At 48.4% G+C, this 16,893-nt stretch overlaps 1 protein-coding gene across 12 annotated transcripts in view; it reads left to right on the forward strand.

Moving 5' to 3' along the window:
• Nucleotides 1-16,402, forward strand: part of LOC123351422 (uncharacterized PPE family protein PPE40-like) — a 38,192-nt gene extending 21,790 nt beyond the window's left edge. For 3 of the 12 annotated variants that reach the window (XM_044990752.1, XM_044990756.1, XM_044990753.1), the window contains 16 exons: nucleotides 275-298; nucleotides 736-792; nucleotides 1,708-1,731; nucleotides 2,184-2,240; nucleotides 3,157-3,180; nucleotides 5,507-5,563; nucleotides 6,443-6,466; nucleotides 7,067-7,123; nucleotides 8,197-8,220; nucleotides 9,111-9,167; nucleotides 11,020-11,043; nucleotides 11,931-11,987; nucleotides 13,081-13,104; nucleotides 13,551-13,607; nucleotides 14,276-14,299; nucleotides 16,192-16,402. In XM_044990752.1, coding sequence (XP_044846687.1) covers nucleotides 275-298; nucleotides 736-792; nucleotides 1,708-1,731; nucleotides 2,184-2,240; nucleotides 3,157-3,180; nucleotides 5,507-5,563; nucleotides 6,443-6,466; nucleotides 7,067-7,123; nucleotides 8,197-8,220; nucleotides 9,111-9,167; nucleotides 11,020-11,043; nucleotides 11,931-11,987; nucleotides 13,081-13,104; nucleotides 13,551-13,607; nucleotides 14,276-14,293 — 585 coding nt within the window. In that variant the 3' untranslated portion in view covers nucleotides 14,294-14,299; nucleotides 16,192-16,402. The remainder of the gene's footprint in view (nucleotides 1-274; nucleotides 299-735; nucleotides 793-1,707; nucleotides 1,732-2,183; nucleotides 2,241-3,156; nucleotides 3,181-5,506; nucleotides 5,564-6,442; nucleotides 6,467-7,066; nucleotides 7,124-8,196; nucleotides 8,221-9,110; nucleotides 9,168-11,019; nucleotides 11,044-11,930; nucleotides 11,988-13,080; nucleotides 13,105-13,550; nucleotides 13,608-14,275; nucleotides 14,300-16,191) is intronic. The other 9 variants (XM_044990760.1, XM_044990759.1, XM_044990758.1 and 6 more) reach the window with 9 other exon arrangements.
• Nucleotides 16,403-16,893: the final 491 nt, after the last annotated feature.

Consider the following 16,893-nt stretch of genomic DNA (forward strand, 5'->3'; position numbering starts at 1 on the left):
AAAGTACTACATGGTAGAACCTGTGCTACCCTGGTGGGGAGTTGAACAGTGTGCATTCCTAATGTTATATCCTTGGGGGCAGCCGGTTTAGGAAGAAATCACGTGAGGCCAGAGAGCAGACAGCTAACAAAACTACCATTTTATTTACAGACATAGAGCTCACCCAACTGGCTGAAGCCGGCCGGGCTATCCCCTAATAATCTAACTCAGTTGCCATAGGAACAAAAACCATGACAACTAAATACACAACACCTAACTTCTCTTTTTGTTGTAGCAAAACAACCAATTCTGGTCAGTGGTGAGTATCAGCAGTTATCTTTCCTATCGGAATGTTATGCTTTGCCTCAAGAGTATTCTGTATCGCTGCTCGCTAACAGCCCAACCCTTTGCTGGCAAAACTCTCTAGGCTACAGCTGTTTTGAACCCTTTTATCCCAGAGATACAACAAATTTGCAGCCTTGGCATGTCGGCGCTTTACCAAGGATTATTCCTTGGGTTCCACGAGTGGATGAGAATGATGTTGTGGCCAGATCCCCAGTTGACATAGATTTGCCATAGCTTCAGTGGAATCAATGGGGTTCTCACAGGTGTAAATTTTCTAGAGAAGGACTGGAATCAGTAGCCACATCCCCAGATGCTATAAATTATCTAAGGCCTCACAGGGTCGATGGAATATCCATTGGAGATTTACAGGTGTTACCATAATTCACATAATAAACATTCCCCATCTTACAGGACTCTGGTAGTGTAAACACCGGCAACGTGGGAGACGGCAGCTTTGACGACAACAGCGTAAGTTGCAGAGATTACCTCTCCATGCTATGTAGCTTCACACACATCAGCGAATGGACCCCATGCCCAGCTGAACCCATATCTGGGAGGGTTATATGAGATTGCCAGGGTCGATGGGAGGTTGTCCTCTGCACAATTCCTTTGGACACCTATGAATTATCTTGCAAAAGGTCTTTCACATCATCCACAGGGCATTGCACCTGGGAGATATCCCAAGGGTTTTAGGATACAGCCCCATCCCAACTGGGAGCCTCATGAGAATTTCCCATGGCCTTATGGGATGATGACCCAAGGGTTTTAGGAGACAGCCCCATCCCAACTGAGAATTTTCCATGGCTCCATGGGAGGAGGATCTCTTCTCCTACAAGTTCCCTGGACTGGCATGAAGTGTCCCACAATTCCTTTGGGCACCCACTAAATCCCTAACAAGTGATCCTTCCAAAATGCACTGCTTTTGGCAACAGTCCTAGGAACTGACGGTAAATTGTGACCCATCCAGGGTACCTTGGCAAACTCCTTTGCTTTATATTAAATTTGCATCATGTCATCCAAGTGGTGCAACATGTGGGTTTTTTCTTACAGAATAATAAAGGCAACCCAGATATCTGTGAATAAGGAACCTACTTAGCTGTGAGAAGATCTCACATAGCATAAGAGCTAAAATGTTAGAGTAGCAACAAGGAGATATTACTATGTCTAGGGCATTGATGAAGCCAGCACTGGAATACTGGGCCTTTTAGGAGAGAGGACTAGTGTCACTCATTCCTCTGCTCCTCCCCTGGGCGGGACATCAGGGTAGATTGGCCTATTGATCAGATCTGGTGTGGCTATTCTGAAGTTACTAGACGCTACGACCTCTGCTACCCTGGTGGGGAGTTGAACAGTGTGCATTCCTAACTTCTCTTTCTGTTGTAGCAAAACAACCAATTCTGGTCAGTGGTGAGTATCAGCAGTTATCTTTGCTATCAGACTATCATGCTTTGATTCAATAGTATTCTGCATCGCTGCTCGCTAACAGCCCAACCCTTTGTTAGCAAAACCATCTAGGCTACAGCTGTCCTGAACCCTTTTATCCCAGAGTTTAAGCTTGGTATTAAAAATTTGCAGCCTTGGAATGTAGGCGCTTTACAAGGATTATTCCTTGGTTTCCACGAGTCGATGACAGTGATATTGTGGCCAGATCCCCAGTTCATGTAAATTTGACGTAGCTTCAGTGGAATCAATGGGGCCAGATTCCCACTGGTGTAATTTGTCTAGAGAAGCACTAGAATCAATATACCACATCCCCAGATGCTATAAATTATCTAAGGCCCCACAGGCTTGATGGAATATCCGTTGGAGAGTTACAGGTGTTACCATAATAGACATAATAAACATTCCCCATCTTGCAGAATTCCGGTAGTGTAAACACCGGCAACGTGGGAGATGGCAGCTTTGACGACAACAGCGTAAGTAGCAGAGATTACCTCTCCATGCTATGTAGCTTCACACATATCAGAGAATGGATCCCGTTTCCAGGTGAGCCCATATTTCAGAGGCTTTTATGAGATTGCCAGGGTTGATGGGAGGTTGTCCTCTCCACATTTCCTTTGGGAACCTATGCATTATCTTGCAAGAAGGTCTTTCACATCATCCACAGGGCATTGCACCTGGGAGATATCCCAAGGGTTTTAGGTTACATCCTCATCCCAACTGGGAGCCTCCTGAGAATTTCCCATGGCCTTATGGGATGATGACCCAAGGGTTTTAGGATACAGCCCCATCCCAACTGAGAATTTTCCATGGCTCCATTGGAGGAGGATCTCTTCTCCTACAAGTTCCCTGGACTGGCATGAAGTATCCCACAACTCCTTTGGGCACCCACTAAATCCCTAACAAGTGATCCTTCCAAAATGCACTGCTTTTGGCAACAGTCCTAGGAACTGACGGTAAATTGTTTCCTATCCAGGGTACCTTGGCAAACTCCTTTGCTTTATATTAAATTTGCGTCATGTCATCCAAGTGGTGCAACATGTGGGTTTTTTCTTACAGAATAATAAAGGCGACCCAGATATCTGTGAATAAGGAACCTACTTAGCTGTGAGAAGATCTCACATAGCATAAGAGCTAAAATGTTAGAGTAGCAACAAGGAGCTATTACTATGTCTAGGGCATTGATGAGGCCAGCACTGGAATACTGGGCCTTTTAGGAGAGAGGACTAGTGTCACTCATTCCTCTGCTCCTCCCCTGGGCGGGACATCAGGGTAGATTGGCCTATTGGTCAGATCTGGTGTGGCTATTCTGAAGTTACTAGACGCTACGACCTCTGCTACCCTGGTGGGGAGTTGAACAGTGTGCATTCCTAACTTCTCTTTCTGTTGTAGCAAAACAACCAATTCTGGTCAGTGGTGAGTATCAGCAGTTATCTTTGCTATCAGACTATCATGCTTTGACTCAATAGTATTCTGCATCGCTGCTCACTAACAGCCCAACCCTTAGCAAAACTCTCTCGGCTACAGCCGTCCTGACCCGTTTTATCCCAGAGGTCAGGCTTGGTATTACGAATTTGCAGCCTTCAGCTGTCGGTGCTTTACCAAGGATTATCTCTTGGTTTCCACCAGTGGATGAGAATGATTTTGTGGCCGGATCCCCAGTTGATGTAAATTTCCCGTAGCTGCACTGGAATCAATGGGCAGGGCCGTCCTTACCCATACGCAAAGTACGCAGCTGTGTAGGGCACCAGGAAATTTGAGGCTATGCAGCTGCATGCTGCTCCAGGCCCTGCTCTGGCTCTTCCCCAGGGCCCCTGCCCCTTCTCTGCCCCAGCCCCACCTCTTCTCTCCCCTGACCAGCCCTGCCCCCACTCCCCTGAGTTTTGCCGCCAGCTGGGCCTGTATTCACCAGCAGGAGGAGTGCAAGGATCCAGTCCCAGCTGTGATGCTGATGAGTGCTGGGGTGGGGTTCCCCTCTGTGCACCATTGTGACTGCTCTGGACAGCAATCTGAACTTGGATGCACTGGCCAGGTAGACAGGAAAAGCCCTGCGAACTTTTGAATTTCATTTCCTGTTGGCCCAGCATGGAGCGCTGATCAGCAAGGAGGTCCTTGCAGTCCCAGAATGCACAAAGAGCTCCAGCAGGGACCGTACGGGAGATACTGAAGCTGAGCTCTGTATGGGGAGATGAATCTGTTCTATCAGAACTCCATTCCAAAAGACGAAATGCCAAAGCATTTGAAAAAATATCTATGGCTATGATAGACAGAGGCCACAATAGGGACTCAACACAGTGCTGCGTGAAACTTAAGGAGCTGAGACAAGCATAATGGAAAGCCAAAGAATCAAATGGACCCTCACGGAGGGAGGAGTGACTGACAACTGTAGCTATGCCACAGTTCCTGCACTCTCCGAAAACCATTTGCATTCTTGGCTGAGCTCCCAAAGCCTGAAGGGTCAAAAACATTGTCGCGGGCAGTTTAGGATATATGTCGTCAGCCCCCTCCCCCCGACCCCCGTGAAAGAAAAGGGAAAAAAATAGTTTCTCATTTTTTTTCAATGTCACCGTATGGCTACTGGCTGCTGCTGGCAGACGCGGTACTGCAGTGCTACAGAGCAGCATCCCCTGGCCGTTGCAAGTTAGCAGAGACGGTTACCAGTCATATTGTACCGTCTGCTGCTGTCATGGATGCTCCTGGCAGGCCTCGGTGAGGTCGGCCAGGGGCACCTGGGCAAAAATGGGAGTGACTCCCAGTCATTCCCTTCTTTAAGCTTTGTCTCCTGGAGATTCAGTCCTGCCTGGAATATCATAGCAGCTGGAGGCTGCCTCCCCTCCCTCCTTTTATCTCTGCTTGCAGAGGCAATAAAGTCAGTGCTGTTTCTTCATGCATTCTTTATTACTTCATCACACAAATGGGGGGACACTGCCACGGTAGCCCAGGAGGGAAGCAACGTGTGGGGTTGTTGCAGGGGCACCCCCTAGAATGGCATGCAGCTCATCATTTCTGCGGGATCTCTGGGGCTCTTTAGTAGGCTTGCCTGATATTCTAGGCAGGACTGACTCTCCATTAGACAAAACTTAAAGAAGGGAATGACCTGGGGAGTCATTCCCATTTTTGTCCATGCGCCCCCAGCCAACCTCACCGAGACCTGCCAGGAGCACCCATGACAGCAGCAGACGGTACAGTATGACTGGTAATCATCTCTGCTAACTTGCAACGGCCAGGGGATGCTGCTGTGTAGCACTGCAGTACCGCGTCTGTCAGCAGCATCCAGTAGACATACGGTGACAGTGAAAAAAGGCAAAACGGCCTCCATGGTTGCCGTGCTATGGCGTCTGCCAGGGCAATCCAGGGAAAAGGGTGCAAAATGATTGTCTGCCTTTGCTTTCACGGCAGGAGGATTGACTGACAACATTTATCCAGAATCACCTGCAACACTATTTTTGCCCCATCATGCATTGTGATCTCAACCCAGAATTCCAATGCATGGGGGAGACTGCAGGAACTATTGGATAGCTATGGGATAGCTTCCCACAGTGCAATGCTCCGGAAATCGACATTAGCCTTGGTATGTGGACGCACACTACCAAATTAATGTGCTTAGTGTGGCTGCGTGCACTCGACTTTATACAATCTGTTTCCAAAAACCGGTTTCTGTAAAATTGGAATAATCCTGTAGTGTAGACATTCCTTACAGGTGTTACCACAATACACATAATAAACATTCGCCATCTTGCAGGAATCCGGTAGCGTAAACACCGGCAACGTGGGAGACGGCAGCTTTGACGACAACAGCGTAAGTAGCAGAGATTACCTCTCCATGCTATGTAGTTTCACACACATCAGTGAATGGACCCCGTGTCCAGGTGAACCCATATTTGGGAGGTTATATGAGATTGCCAGGGTTGATGGGAGGTTGTCCTCTGCACAATTCCTTTGGGCACCTATGAATTATCTTGCAAAAGGTCTTTCACATCATCCACAGGGCATTGCACCTGGGAGATATCCCAAGAGTTTTGTGATAAATCTCCATCCGAACTCAGGGCCTTATGAGAATTTTCCATGGCCTTATGGGAGGATGATCTCTTCTTCTACAAGTCCCTTGGACAGGCATGAAGTGTCCCACAATTCCCTTGGGCACTCTGTAAATCCCTAACAAGAGATCCTTCCAAAATGCACTGCTTTTGGCAATAGTCCTAAGAACTGAGGGTAAATTGTGTCCTATCCACAGTACTTTGGCCAACTCCTTAGCTATTAGATTAAATATGCACCTTGACAACCGAATGAGAGCAACATGTGGGTTGTTTCTTGCACAATAATAAAGGACACCCATATATTTGTGAATAAGAAACCTACTCAACTGTGTGGGGATTTCAGCAAAGTAGAAGAGTTAAAATGTTACCATGCGCACCATGTAGTACTTTCAGAATAGCAACAAGGAAGCTATGACCTATGTCTACGGCATTGATGAGGCTAGCGCTGGAATACTGGGCCTTTTAGGAGAGAGGACTAGTGTCATTCATCCCTCTGCTCCATCCCTGGGAGGATCATCAGGGTAGATCGGCCTATTGGTCAGATCGGCTGTGGTTATTCTGAAAGTACTACATGGTACAACCTCTGCTACCCTGGTGGGGAGTTGAACAGTGTGCATTCCTAATCTCTCTTTCTGTTGTAGCAAAACAACCAGTTCTGGTCAGTGGTGAGTATCAGCAGTCAAATTTCCCATAACTTCACTGGAATCAACGGGCAGGGCCATCCTTATCCATACGCAAAGTACACAGCTGTGTAGGGCACTAGGAAATTTGGGGCTATGCAGCTGCACGCTGCTCCAGGCCCTGCTCTGGCTCTTCCCCAGAGTCCCCGCCCCTGCTCTGCCCCAGCCCCACCTCCCCACTCCCCTGAGTTTTGCAGCCGGTTGGGTCTGAATTTACGAGTAGCAGGAGTGCAATGATCTGGTCCCAGCCGCCCCACTGGTGAATGCAGGGGTGTGGTTCCCCTCTGCTCTCCAAACCGGCCCCGCTCACGGAGGCCTGGGACTCGCTCCCCCTCATGGAGGCCTGGGGCCCCACAACCCCACTCCCCCGTGGGGGGGTTGCGTAGGGCCGCAGAATTGCTAGGGACGGCCCTGCCAATGGGCCAGGTTCCCACTGGTGTAAATTGTCTAGAGAAGCACTGGAATCAATACACCATATCCCCAAATGCATTAATTTCTCCGTGGCCACACCGGGTAGATGGAATATCTGCTGGAGCCCCACAGGTGTTTCCACAATACACATAATAAACAATCCCCATCTTGCAGGACTCCGGTAGCGTAAACACCGGCAACGTGGGCGACGGCAGCTTTGACGACAACAGCGTAAGTAGCAGAGATTACCTCTCCATGCTATGTAGCTTCACACACATCAGCGAATGGACCCCGTTTCAGCTAGTTTGATGTCTGGTAACGTTTGCCTGCGAGGAGCATTGGCTGAGTTTGCCCATGTTGCAAAGGCAGCATGGAAAGTCCTCCCACTTCACAGGGCTTATGAACATCTCCAGAGGCTTACAGCAGGTTGACCTCCTCTCCCACAGCCCCCGGGGTAGCAATGAGACAGGCCAGAAGAGGTTTTATGATATCACTCAGAAGGCACTTCTGCTGGGAGCTACCTCAGAGGGTCTCCAGGTGAACACATATTTGGGAGGCTTAAATGAGATTCCCAGGGTTGATGGGAGGTTGTCCTCTTCTCAATTCCTTTGGGCACCCATGAATTATGTTGCAAGAAGGTCTTTGACATCACCCACAAGGCATTGCACGTGGCAGATATCCCAAGAGTTTTGAGATACATCCCCATCCCAACTGGGGGGCCACATGAGAATTTCCCATGGCCTCATGGGAGGATGATCTCTTCTCCTGCAAGTCCACTGGACAGGCATGAAGTATCCCACAGTGCCTTTGGTTGCCCACTAAATCTCTCACAAGAGATCCTTCCGAAATCACACTGAATGCACTGCTCTTGGCAACAGTCCTAGGAAGGGAGGGTCAATTGTGTTATGTGAGTGGGAATTACATGTGACTTGTTTCTTGTGGAATAATAAAAGACACCCAGAGATCTGTGAATAAGAAACCAACTGACATGTGAGGGGATCTCAGCATAGCATAAGAGCTAAAATGTTACCATGAGCCCTTAGTAGGACTTTCAGAAACACAATAGAGAGCTTTTACCCCTATATCTATGGCAATAATGAGGCCAGCACTGTAATACTGGGCCTTTTAGGAGAGAGGACTAGTGTCGCTCACCCCTCTGCTCCTCCCCTGGGAGGGACATCAGGGTAGATTGGCCTATTGGTCAGATCTGGTGTGGCTATTCTGAAGTTACTAGACGCTACGACCTCTGCTACCCTAGTGGGGAGTGGAACAGTGTGCATTCCTAACTCCTCTTTCTGTTGTAGCTAAACAACCAATTCTGGTCAGTGGTGAGTATCAGCAGTTACCTTTGCTATCAGACTATCATGCTTTGCCTCAAGAGTGTTGTGTATCACTGCTCACTAACAGCCCAACCCTTTGTTTGCAAAACCCTTTAGGCTACTGCCGTCCTGACCCCTTTTATCCCAGAGGTCAGGCTTGGTATTACAAACGTGCAGCCTTTGGATGGCAGTGCTTTACCAAGGATTATCTCTAGGTTTCCACCAGTGGATGAGAATGATTTTGTGGCCAGATCCCCAGTTGACGTAAATTTCCCGTAGCTTCACTGGAATCAATGGGCAGGGCCGTCCTTACCCATACGCAAAGTACACAGCTGCGTAGGGCACCAGGAAATGTAGGGCAACAAATTTCCTGGTGCTCTACGCAGCTGCACGCTGCTCCAGGCCCTGCTCTGGCTCTTCCCCAGGGTCCCTGCCCCCCACACCCCAGCCATCCCCTCTTCTCTCCCATGACCAGCCCTGCCCCCACTCCCCTGAGTTTTGCAGCCAGGCTGGGTCTGCACTCAACAACGGTGGGAATGCAGGAATCCGGTCCCAGCCGTGATGCTGGTGAGTGCTGGGGTGTGGTTCTTCCCTGCCCTCTAAGCAACTCCCCCTCCCCTTGGAGGCCTGGGTCCCGCTCCCTCCCCTGGAGGACTAGAGTTCCACAACGCCCCCCTCCCCCATGGGGGGGCTGCGTAGTGCTGCAGAATTGCTAGGGACGGGCCCTGCCAACGGGGCCTGGTTCCCAATGGTGTAAGTTGTTTAGAGAAGCACTGGAATCAATACACCACATCCCAAGATGTTATAAATTATCCATAGCCCCACTGGTCTATAGAATATGTGTTCGAGCCCTATAGGTGCAACCACAATACACATAATAAATATTCCCCATCTTGCAGGACTCCGGTAGCGTAAACACCGGCAACGTGGGCGATGGCAGCTTTGACGACAACAGCGTAAGTAGCAGAGATTACCTCTCCATGCTATGTAGCTTCACACACATCTGCGAATGGACCTCGTTTCAGCTAGTTTGATGTCTGGTAACATTTGCCTGCGAGGAGCACTGGCTGCGTTTGCCCATGTTGCGAAGGCAGCATGGAAAGTCCTCCCACTCCACAGCGCTTATGAACATCTCCAGAGGCTTATAGCAGGTTGACCTCCCTCTCCCACAGTCCCCGGGGTAGCAATGAGACAGGCCAGAAGAGGTTTTATGATATCACTCAGAAGGCATTTCTACTGGCAGCTGCCTCAGAGGGTCTCCAGGTGAACACATATTTGGGAGGCTTAAATGAGATTCCCTAGGTTGATGGGAGGTTGTCATCTCCACAATTTCTTTGGGCCCCCATGAATTATCTTGCAAGAGGGTCTTTGACATCACCCACAAGGCATTGCACCTTGGAGATATCCTAAGAGTTTTTGGATACATCCCCATCCCAACTGGCGGCCTCATGAGAATTTCCCATGGCCTCACGGGAGGATGATTTCTTCTCCTACAAGTCCATTGGACAGGCATGAAGTATCCCACAGCTCCTTTGAGCACCCACTAAATCTCTCACAAGAGATCCTTCCGAAATCACACGGAATGTACTGCTCTTGGCAACAGTCCTAGGAAGGGAGGGTGAATTGTGTTCTATCAACTGTATCTTGGCTGTCTCCTTTGCTATTAAATTTGCCTCATGACATCTGAGAGGTAATAATATGTGGCTTGTTTCGTGCGGAATAATAGCGGAGACCCAGATATCTGTGAATAAGAAACCTCCTTAGATGGGAGGGCATCTCAGCATAGGATAAGTGTTAAAATGTTACCATGAGTACAATGTAGTACTTTCAGAATAGCAACCAGGAGATAGTACCCATGTCTATGTCATTAATGCGCCAGCACTGGAATACTGGGCCTTTTAGGAGAGAGGACTAGTGTCGCTCCACCCTTGAGAGGATCATCAGGGTAGATTGGCCTATTGGATGTATGGGGAGACTTTGGCAAATCAGTAAAGTGCCTGAAACCACTCTGGCTTATTGTTAAAGGCGACCTAGTCAGCAAGCTGTAAATTGGCCATTCAGCAGTCTCAGCTTGACCAAGGCGGTGCGGGGGGGAGAGTTTTGGGTGCTACAGCAAGGGCAACTTGACCCCGCGTCCTTCCTGATCAGAATTGTGTTAAAATTCCTGATACATGCATTTCAAAAGAGTAGGATATGCTCCCGGAATGTCTATTGGCATCTCAAGGCTGCAAACTCTGGAAAAACCCACACCTGGTTAATCAATAATCAGAAGGAACCTCTTGCTTGATCATTGAAACTGCTTATTAACAAAGTTTCTTTAACCTGTCATTCTATTACTAATGTATTAAGAAGGGGGAAAAGCTTGAGATGGAGGGGGGGGGAACTCTTCAGGACTGGTCCCTCCCTCTGGATGCCGCTTGTGTTCCTCACGGGCAAACGGGCTGCCACTGTGCCACTCAAGAGACACTCAGTGTTGGTAATTATCGAGGGTTGGGGGTGTGTTACTAACCCCTTGCGGATGTGTGTAAGTACTTGAGACTAAGTAAAGTTTAGCTTTAAGTGAAAGCACTCTCGTGTGGTTCTGTTTGTGCCAGCCATCTATCGGTCGGACGGCTGTGTCTCCCCTGATTTATTTCCTGACACCACTTCGCACAGAGTAAAAGTTATCAAGAGCTTTGGGTTGCAAGAACCCTGGGTAACATTGGTCAGATCTGGTGTGCCTATTCTGAAAGTACTACATGGTACAACCTCTGCTACCCTTGTGGGGAGTTGAACAGTGTGCATTCCTAACCTCTCTTTCTGTTGTAGCTAAACAACCAATTCTGGTCAGTGGTGAGTATTAGCAGTAATCTCTCCTATCGGACTATCATGCTTTGCCTCAATAGTATTCTGTATCACTGCTCATTAACAGCCCAACCCTTTGTTAGCAAAACTCTCTAGGCTACAGCCATCCTGACCCCTTTTATCCCAGAGGTCAGGCTTGGTATTACAAATTTGCAGGCTTCGGATGTCGGTACTTTACCAAGGATTATCTCTTGGTTTCCACCAGCGGATGAGAATGATTTTTGTGGCCAGATCCCCAGTTGATGTAAATTTCCCATAGCTGCACTGGAATCAACGGGCAGCGCCGTCCTTACCCATACGCAAAGTACGCAGCTGCGTAGGGCACCAGGAAATGTGGGGCAACAAATTTCCTGGTTCTCTATGCAGCTGCACGCTGCTCCAGCCCCTGCTCTGGCTCTTCCCCAGGGTCCCTGCCCCTGCTCTGCCCCAGCCCCTCCTCTTCTCTCTCCTGACCAGCCCTGCCCCCACTCCCCTGAGTTTTGAAGCCGGGCTGGGCCTGCACTCACCAGCAGCAGGAATGCAGCGATCCGGTCCCAGCTGCACCACTGGTGAGTGCTGGAGTGGGGTTCCCCTCTGCCCCCCAAGCCAGCCCCCCCATTAAAGGCCTGGGACCCACTCCCCCCCACGGAGGATTGGGGTCCCAACATCCCGCCCCCCCATGGGGGGACTGCCTAGGGCCGCAGAATTCCTAAGGACGGCCCGGCCAATGGGGCCAGAGTCCCACTGGTGTAAATTGTCTAAAGAAGCACTGGAATCAATATGCCACATCTACAAATGCATTAAATTCTCCGTGGCCCCACCAGGTAGATGGAATATCTGTTGGAGCCCTACAGGTGTTACCACAATACACATAATAAACATTCCCCATCTTGCAGGAATCCGGTAGCGTAAACACCGGCAACGTGGGCGACGGCAGCTTTGATGACAACAGCGTAAGTAGCAGAGATTCCCTCTCCATGCCATGTAGCTTCACACACATCAGGGAATGGACCCTGTTTCAGCTAGCTTGATGTTTGGTAGTGTTTGCCTGCGACAAGCATTGGCTGCATTTGCCCATATTGCGAAGGCAGCATGGAAAGTCCTCCCACTCCACAGGGCCTTTGAAAATCTCCAGAGATTTATAGCAGTTTGACCTCCTATCCTACAGTCCACAGGGTAGCAATAAGACAGGCCAGAAGAAGCTTTTTGATATCACTCAGAAGGCACTTCTACTGGGAGCTACCTCAGAGGTTCTCCAGGTGAACACATATTTGGGAGGCTTAAATGAGATTGCCAGGGTTGATGGGAGGTTGTTCTCTCCACAATTCCTTTGGGCACCCATGAATTATGTTGCAAAAGGGTCTTTGACATCACCCACAAGGCATTGCATGTGGGAGATATCCGAAGAGTTTTGGGATACATCCCCATCCCAACTGGGGGGCCACATGAGAATTTCCCATGGCCTCATGGGAGGATGATCTCTTCTCCTACAAGTCCACTGGAGAGGCACAAAGTGTCCCACAATTCCTTTGGGCACCCACTAAATATTTCACAAGAGATCCTTCCGAAATGCACTGCTTTTGGGAACCGTCCTAGGAACTGAGGGTAAATTGTGTCCTATCCAGGGTACGTTGGCCAACTGCTTTGCTATTAGATTAAATTTGCATCATGTCATCTGAGTGGGAGTAACATGTGGCTTGTTTCTTGCAGAATAATAAAGGGGACCCAGATATCTGTGAATAAGAAACCTACTTAGCTGTGAGGGGATCTCAGCATAGCATAAGAGCTAAAATGTTAGAGTAGCAACAAGGAGATATTTCCTATGTCTATGGCATTGATGAGGCCAGCACTGGAATACTGGGCCTTTTTGGGAGAGACGACTAGGGGCACCCATTCCTCTGCTCCTCCCCTGGGAGGGAAATATGGGTAGATTGGCTGATTGGTCTGATCTGATGTGGCTATTCTGAAAGTACTACATGGTACAACCTCTGCTACCCTGGTGGGGAGTTGAACAGTGTGCATTCCTAACTCTTCTTTCTCTTGTAGCAAAACAACCAATTTGGGTCAGCGGTGAGTATCAGCAGTTATCTTTCCTATCGGAATGTTATGCTTTGCCTCAATAGTATTCTGCATCGCTGCTCACTAACAGCCCAACCCTTTGTTAGCAAAACCCTCTAAGCTACTGCCGTCCTGACCCCTTTTATCTCATCAGGTGGACTTGGTATAACATATTTACAGGTTTGGGATGTTGGAGCTTTACCAAGGATTATCTCTTGGTTTCCACCAGTGGATGAGAATGATGTTGGGGCAGATCCCCAGTTGAAAAAATTTACTGTAGCTTCAGAAAAATCAACAATGTCAGGTTCCCACTGGTGTAAATTGTCCAGAGAAGCACTGGAATCAGTATGCCACATCCCCACATCCTATAAATTGTCCATCGCCCCACTGATGGAATAGCCGTTGGATTCCTACAGGTGTTACCACATTACACATAATAAATATTCCCCATTTTGCAGGGCTGCGGTAGCGTAGACACTGGCAACGTAGGCGATGGCAGCTTTGATGACAACAGCGTAAGTAGCAGACATTACCTCCCCATGCCTTGTAGCTCCACACACATCAGCGAATGGACCCCGTTTCAGCCAGTTGGATGTCTGGTTACATTTGCCTGCCAGGAGCATTGTCTGCGTTTGCCCATGTTGCAAAGGCAGCATGGAAAGTCCTCCCACTCCACAGGGCTTATAAAAATCGCCAGAGGCTTATAGCAGGTTGACCTCCTCTTCCACAGTCCCCGGGGTAGGAATGAGACAGGCCAGAGGAGGCCTTTTGGCATCACTCAGAAAGCACTTCTACTGGGAGTTAATCAGGGGGTCCCCAGGTGAGCACATAATTGGTCGGCTTATATGAGATTCCCAGGGTTGATGGGACATTATCCTCTCCACAATTCCTTTGGCCACCCATGAAATATCTTGCAAGAGGGTCTTTGACAAACACCCACAATGCATTGCACCTGGCAGATATCCCAAGAGTTTTGGGATACATCCCCATCCCCACTGGGGGCCTCATGAGAATTTCCCATGGCCTCCTGGGAGGATGACCTCTTCTCCTGCAAGTCCACTGGACAGGCATGAAGTGTCCCTCAGTTCCTTTGGCCTATTCTTAAGTTACTAGATGCTACAACCTCTGCTACCCTGGTGGGGAGTTGAACAGTGTGCATTCCTAATTTTTCTCTCTGTTGTAGCAAAACAACCAATTCTAGTCAGCGGTGAGTATCAACAGGTATCTTTGCTTTCTGACTATCATATTTTGCCTCAAGAGTATCCTGCATCGCTGCTCACTATCAGCCTAACCATTTGCTTGCAAAATGCTCTAGGCAACTTCTGTTGCCCTGTATCTCATCAATTCGGTGTGTTGAAATAATTTATGCAGCCTTTGGAAGTATGAACTTTTGCAAGGATTATATTCCTTTCCTGCAGTAGATGAGAATAATGTTGGGGCCAGATCCCCAGCTGGTTTAAATAGTCCATAGCTTCCCTGAGTCATCTGATAACCAAATGACTCAATGATACATAATTATAAATACACATCATAAATATTCCGCAGCTTGCTGGGCTTCGGTAGTTTCAACAGCAATACCATAAGTGACAACAGCTTTAAAGGCAACAGTGGAAGTGGCAGCGATTACCTCTCCATGTCATTTGTCTTCACACAGATCCAGTGAATCAACCATGTTTTCACTGGTTTGCTGTCTGGTAACATTTGCCAGGTAAGGAGCATTGACTGTGTTTTCCAATGTTGCAAAGGCGCTTTGGAAACACCAACTGCTCCAGAGGGCTTACGGGAGGTTGACCTCCTCTCCCACCCCACCCCCCAGTATCCACGACGCAGAACACAAAAAGCTTTCTGCAGCACCCAGAAGTCATTGCTGCTGGGCGTTACCTCAAACAGTCTCCTAGTGAGCCCACAGTAGCTCCAGGGAGGTTATGGGAGATTGCTGGGGTGATGGGATGTTGACATCTCTGCAGTTCCCTTCAGTACTCATGGAACATTTCGCAAGAAGTTCCTCTGAAATCACCTGGAATTTATTGCAGCTGGGAGATGTTCCAGAAATTCTAGAATATACAATGAGCTGGCAGCAGGGACCTCATGACAATTTCCCACGGCCTTATCGGAGGATGACCTCTTCTCTCACAAGTCCACTAGAGAGGCATGAAAGTGTCCCATAATTTATTTTGGGTACCCATGAAATCTCTTTCAGAGGGTCCTCTAAAATCACTCAGAATGCACACAGGGTAAATTGTTTCCTATGAAGGATGCTTTGGCTGAGTCCTTTGCTATTACATTAAATGTGCATCAGGTCATCTGAATGGGAATAACACATTGTTTTTTCCTTCCACAATAACAAAGGAGCCCTAGATATCTATGAATCAGAAACTACCTTTGCTCTGAGGTTCTCTCACCAGAGCCTAGCAACTGCAATGTTATAGTGGCAGGGAGCTGAAGTTGATGAGGCCAGCAATGGAATATGGGACCAAACTTTCCATTAACTTTAAATGAAGTTACATCAGCAGAGAATTGGCCCCACTATGTCTAATTCTGCTGTTCATACTTTAGAAAGGATGTTGAGATAATTGGAGAGGGTTTTGGAGAAGAGCCCTGGGATGGATTCAAAGCCTGGAAAAAAGCATCTCAGGGTGTTTCATCTATTTAGCTTATCCAAGAGAAGGTTAAAAGATTACTTGATCCTGGCATATAATTACCTATATCGGGGAAGAGACTTCTGGTAGTAGTCTAATCTAGCAGAGGCATAAAAAGTCCTAATGGATGGAAGCTAAAGCAAGATAAATTCAGACTAGAAATAAGGTGCATTTTTTAACAGGGAGGGGAATTAGCGATTTGAACAAGTTCCTTAGGTAAGTGGTGGATTGACGTCTTTAAGTCAAGACTGGATATCTTTCTAAAATATATGCTCTAGCTCAAACAGAAGTTACGGGCTTAATGCAGAAATTATTGGGTGAGGTTCTCTCGCTTGTGTAATGCAGGAGCTCGGAGTAGATGTTCATATTGGTCTCTTTTAGTCTTCAAATCTATGATAATTTATTGGGGTCCCACTGTATTTTGGTCCTGATGGATGTTTCTTTTTTTCTTATCTCCCAGTACTAGGCTCCCAGAAACCCACCACGACAACTGCCCTGACGCTTTCTGTCCCGTGCTCTCACCCATCTCAGCCTGAACATGAAAAACACAGCACGCTCCGGTGGAATTTGCTTTTGCCCTGTTCGATGATTTGACTGTAGGGTGCAGTTCTTACCCTTCCGTTGCCCCTCAAATGCCTCTGCACTAATGCAAATAAACCCGTTTCCACTCAGATCCTCATCTAGTGTCCTAACTGCTTTTGAGCAGCGGTTTCCCAAGCTTTTGAAAAGGGACCCCCCCACCACCACCACGGCAGCACAAGGAAAATTGCCCCACTCTGTGACCACAGCCTCACACTCACTCAGAATAAACGATTATTCATGGTAGTAGCCCCAACCAAGATCAGGGCCCCGCTGCACCTGGCCCAGCACCGTCATGGAGAGAGAGAGACGGCCCCCTAGTCCATGGGAGGCTGTGCCGAGTGCTGCACAGACACACGGTGAGGAACAATCCCTGCCCCAAGTGAGAGCTGAGCCTTGTGCAGGCTGTCTGGCAGAAATGACTCAGTGAGGTTCTCTGGCCCGTGTTATGCAGGTAGTCAGACGAGATGATGACAATCGTCCCTTCTGGACTTTCAGAATCTTCTGTCTCTTATTTGACTTTTAATTGTACACTGTGCCATCTCCATGCCCCCTAGGTGTCCTTGCGCCAGACCCATCAACA

Source organism: Mauremys mutica, chromosome 17 (genome assembly GCF_020497125.1).
Source record: "Mauremys mutica isolate MM-2020 ecotype Southern chromosome 17, ASM2049712v1, whole genome shotgun sequence".
NCBI lineage: Eukaryota > Metazoa > Chordata > Testudines > Geoemydidae > Mauremys > Mauremys mutica.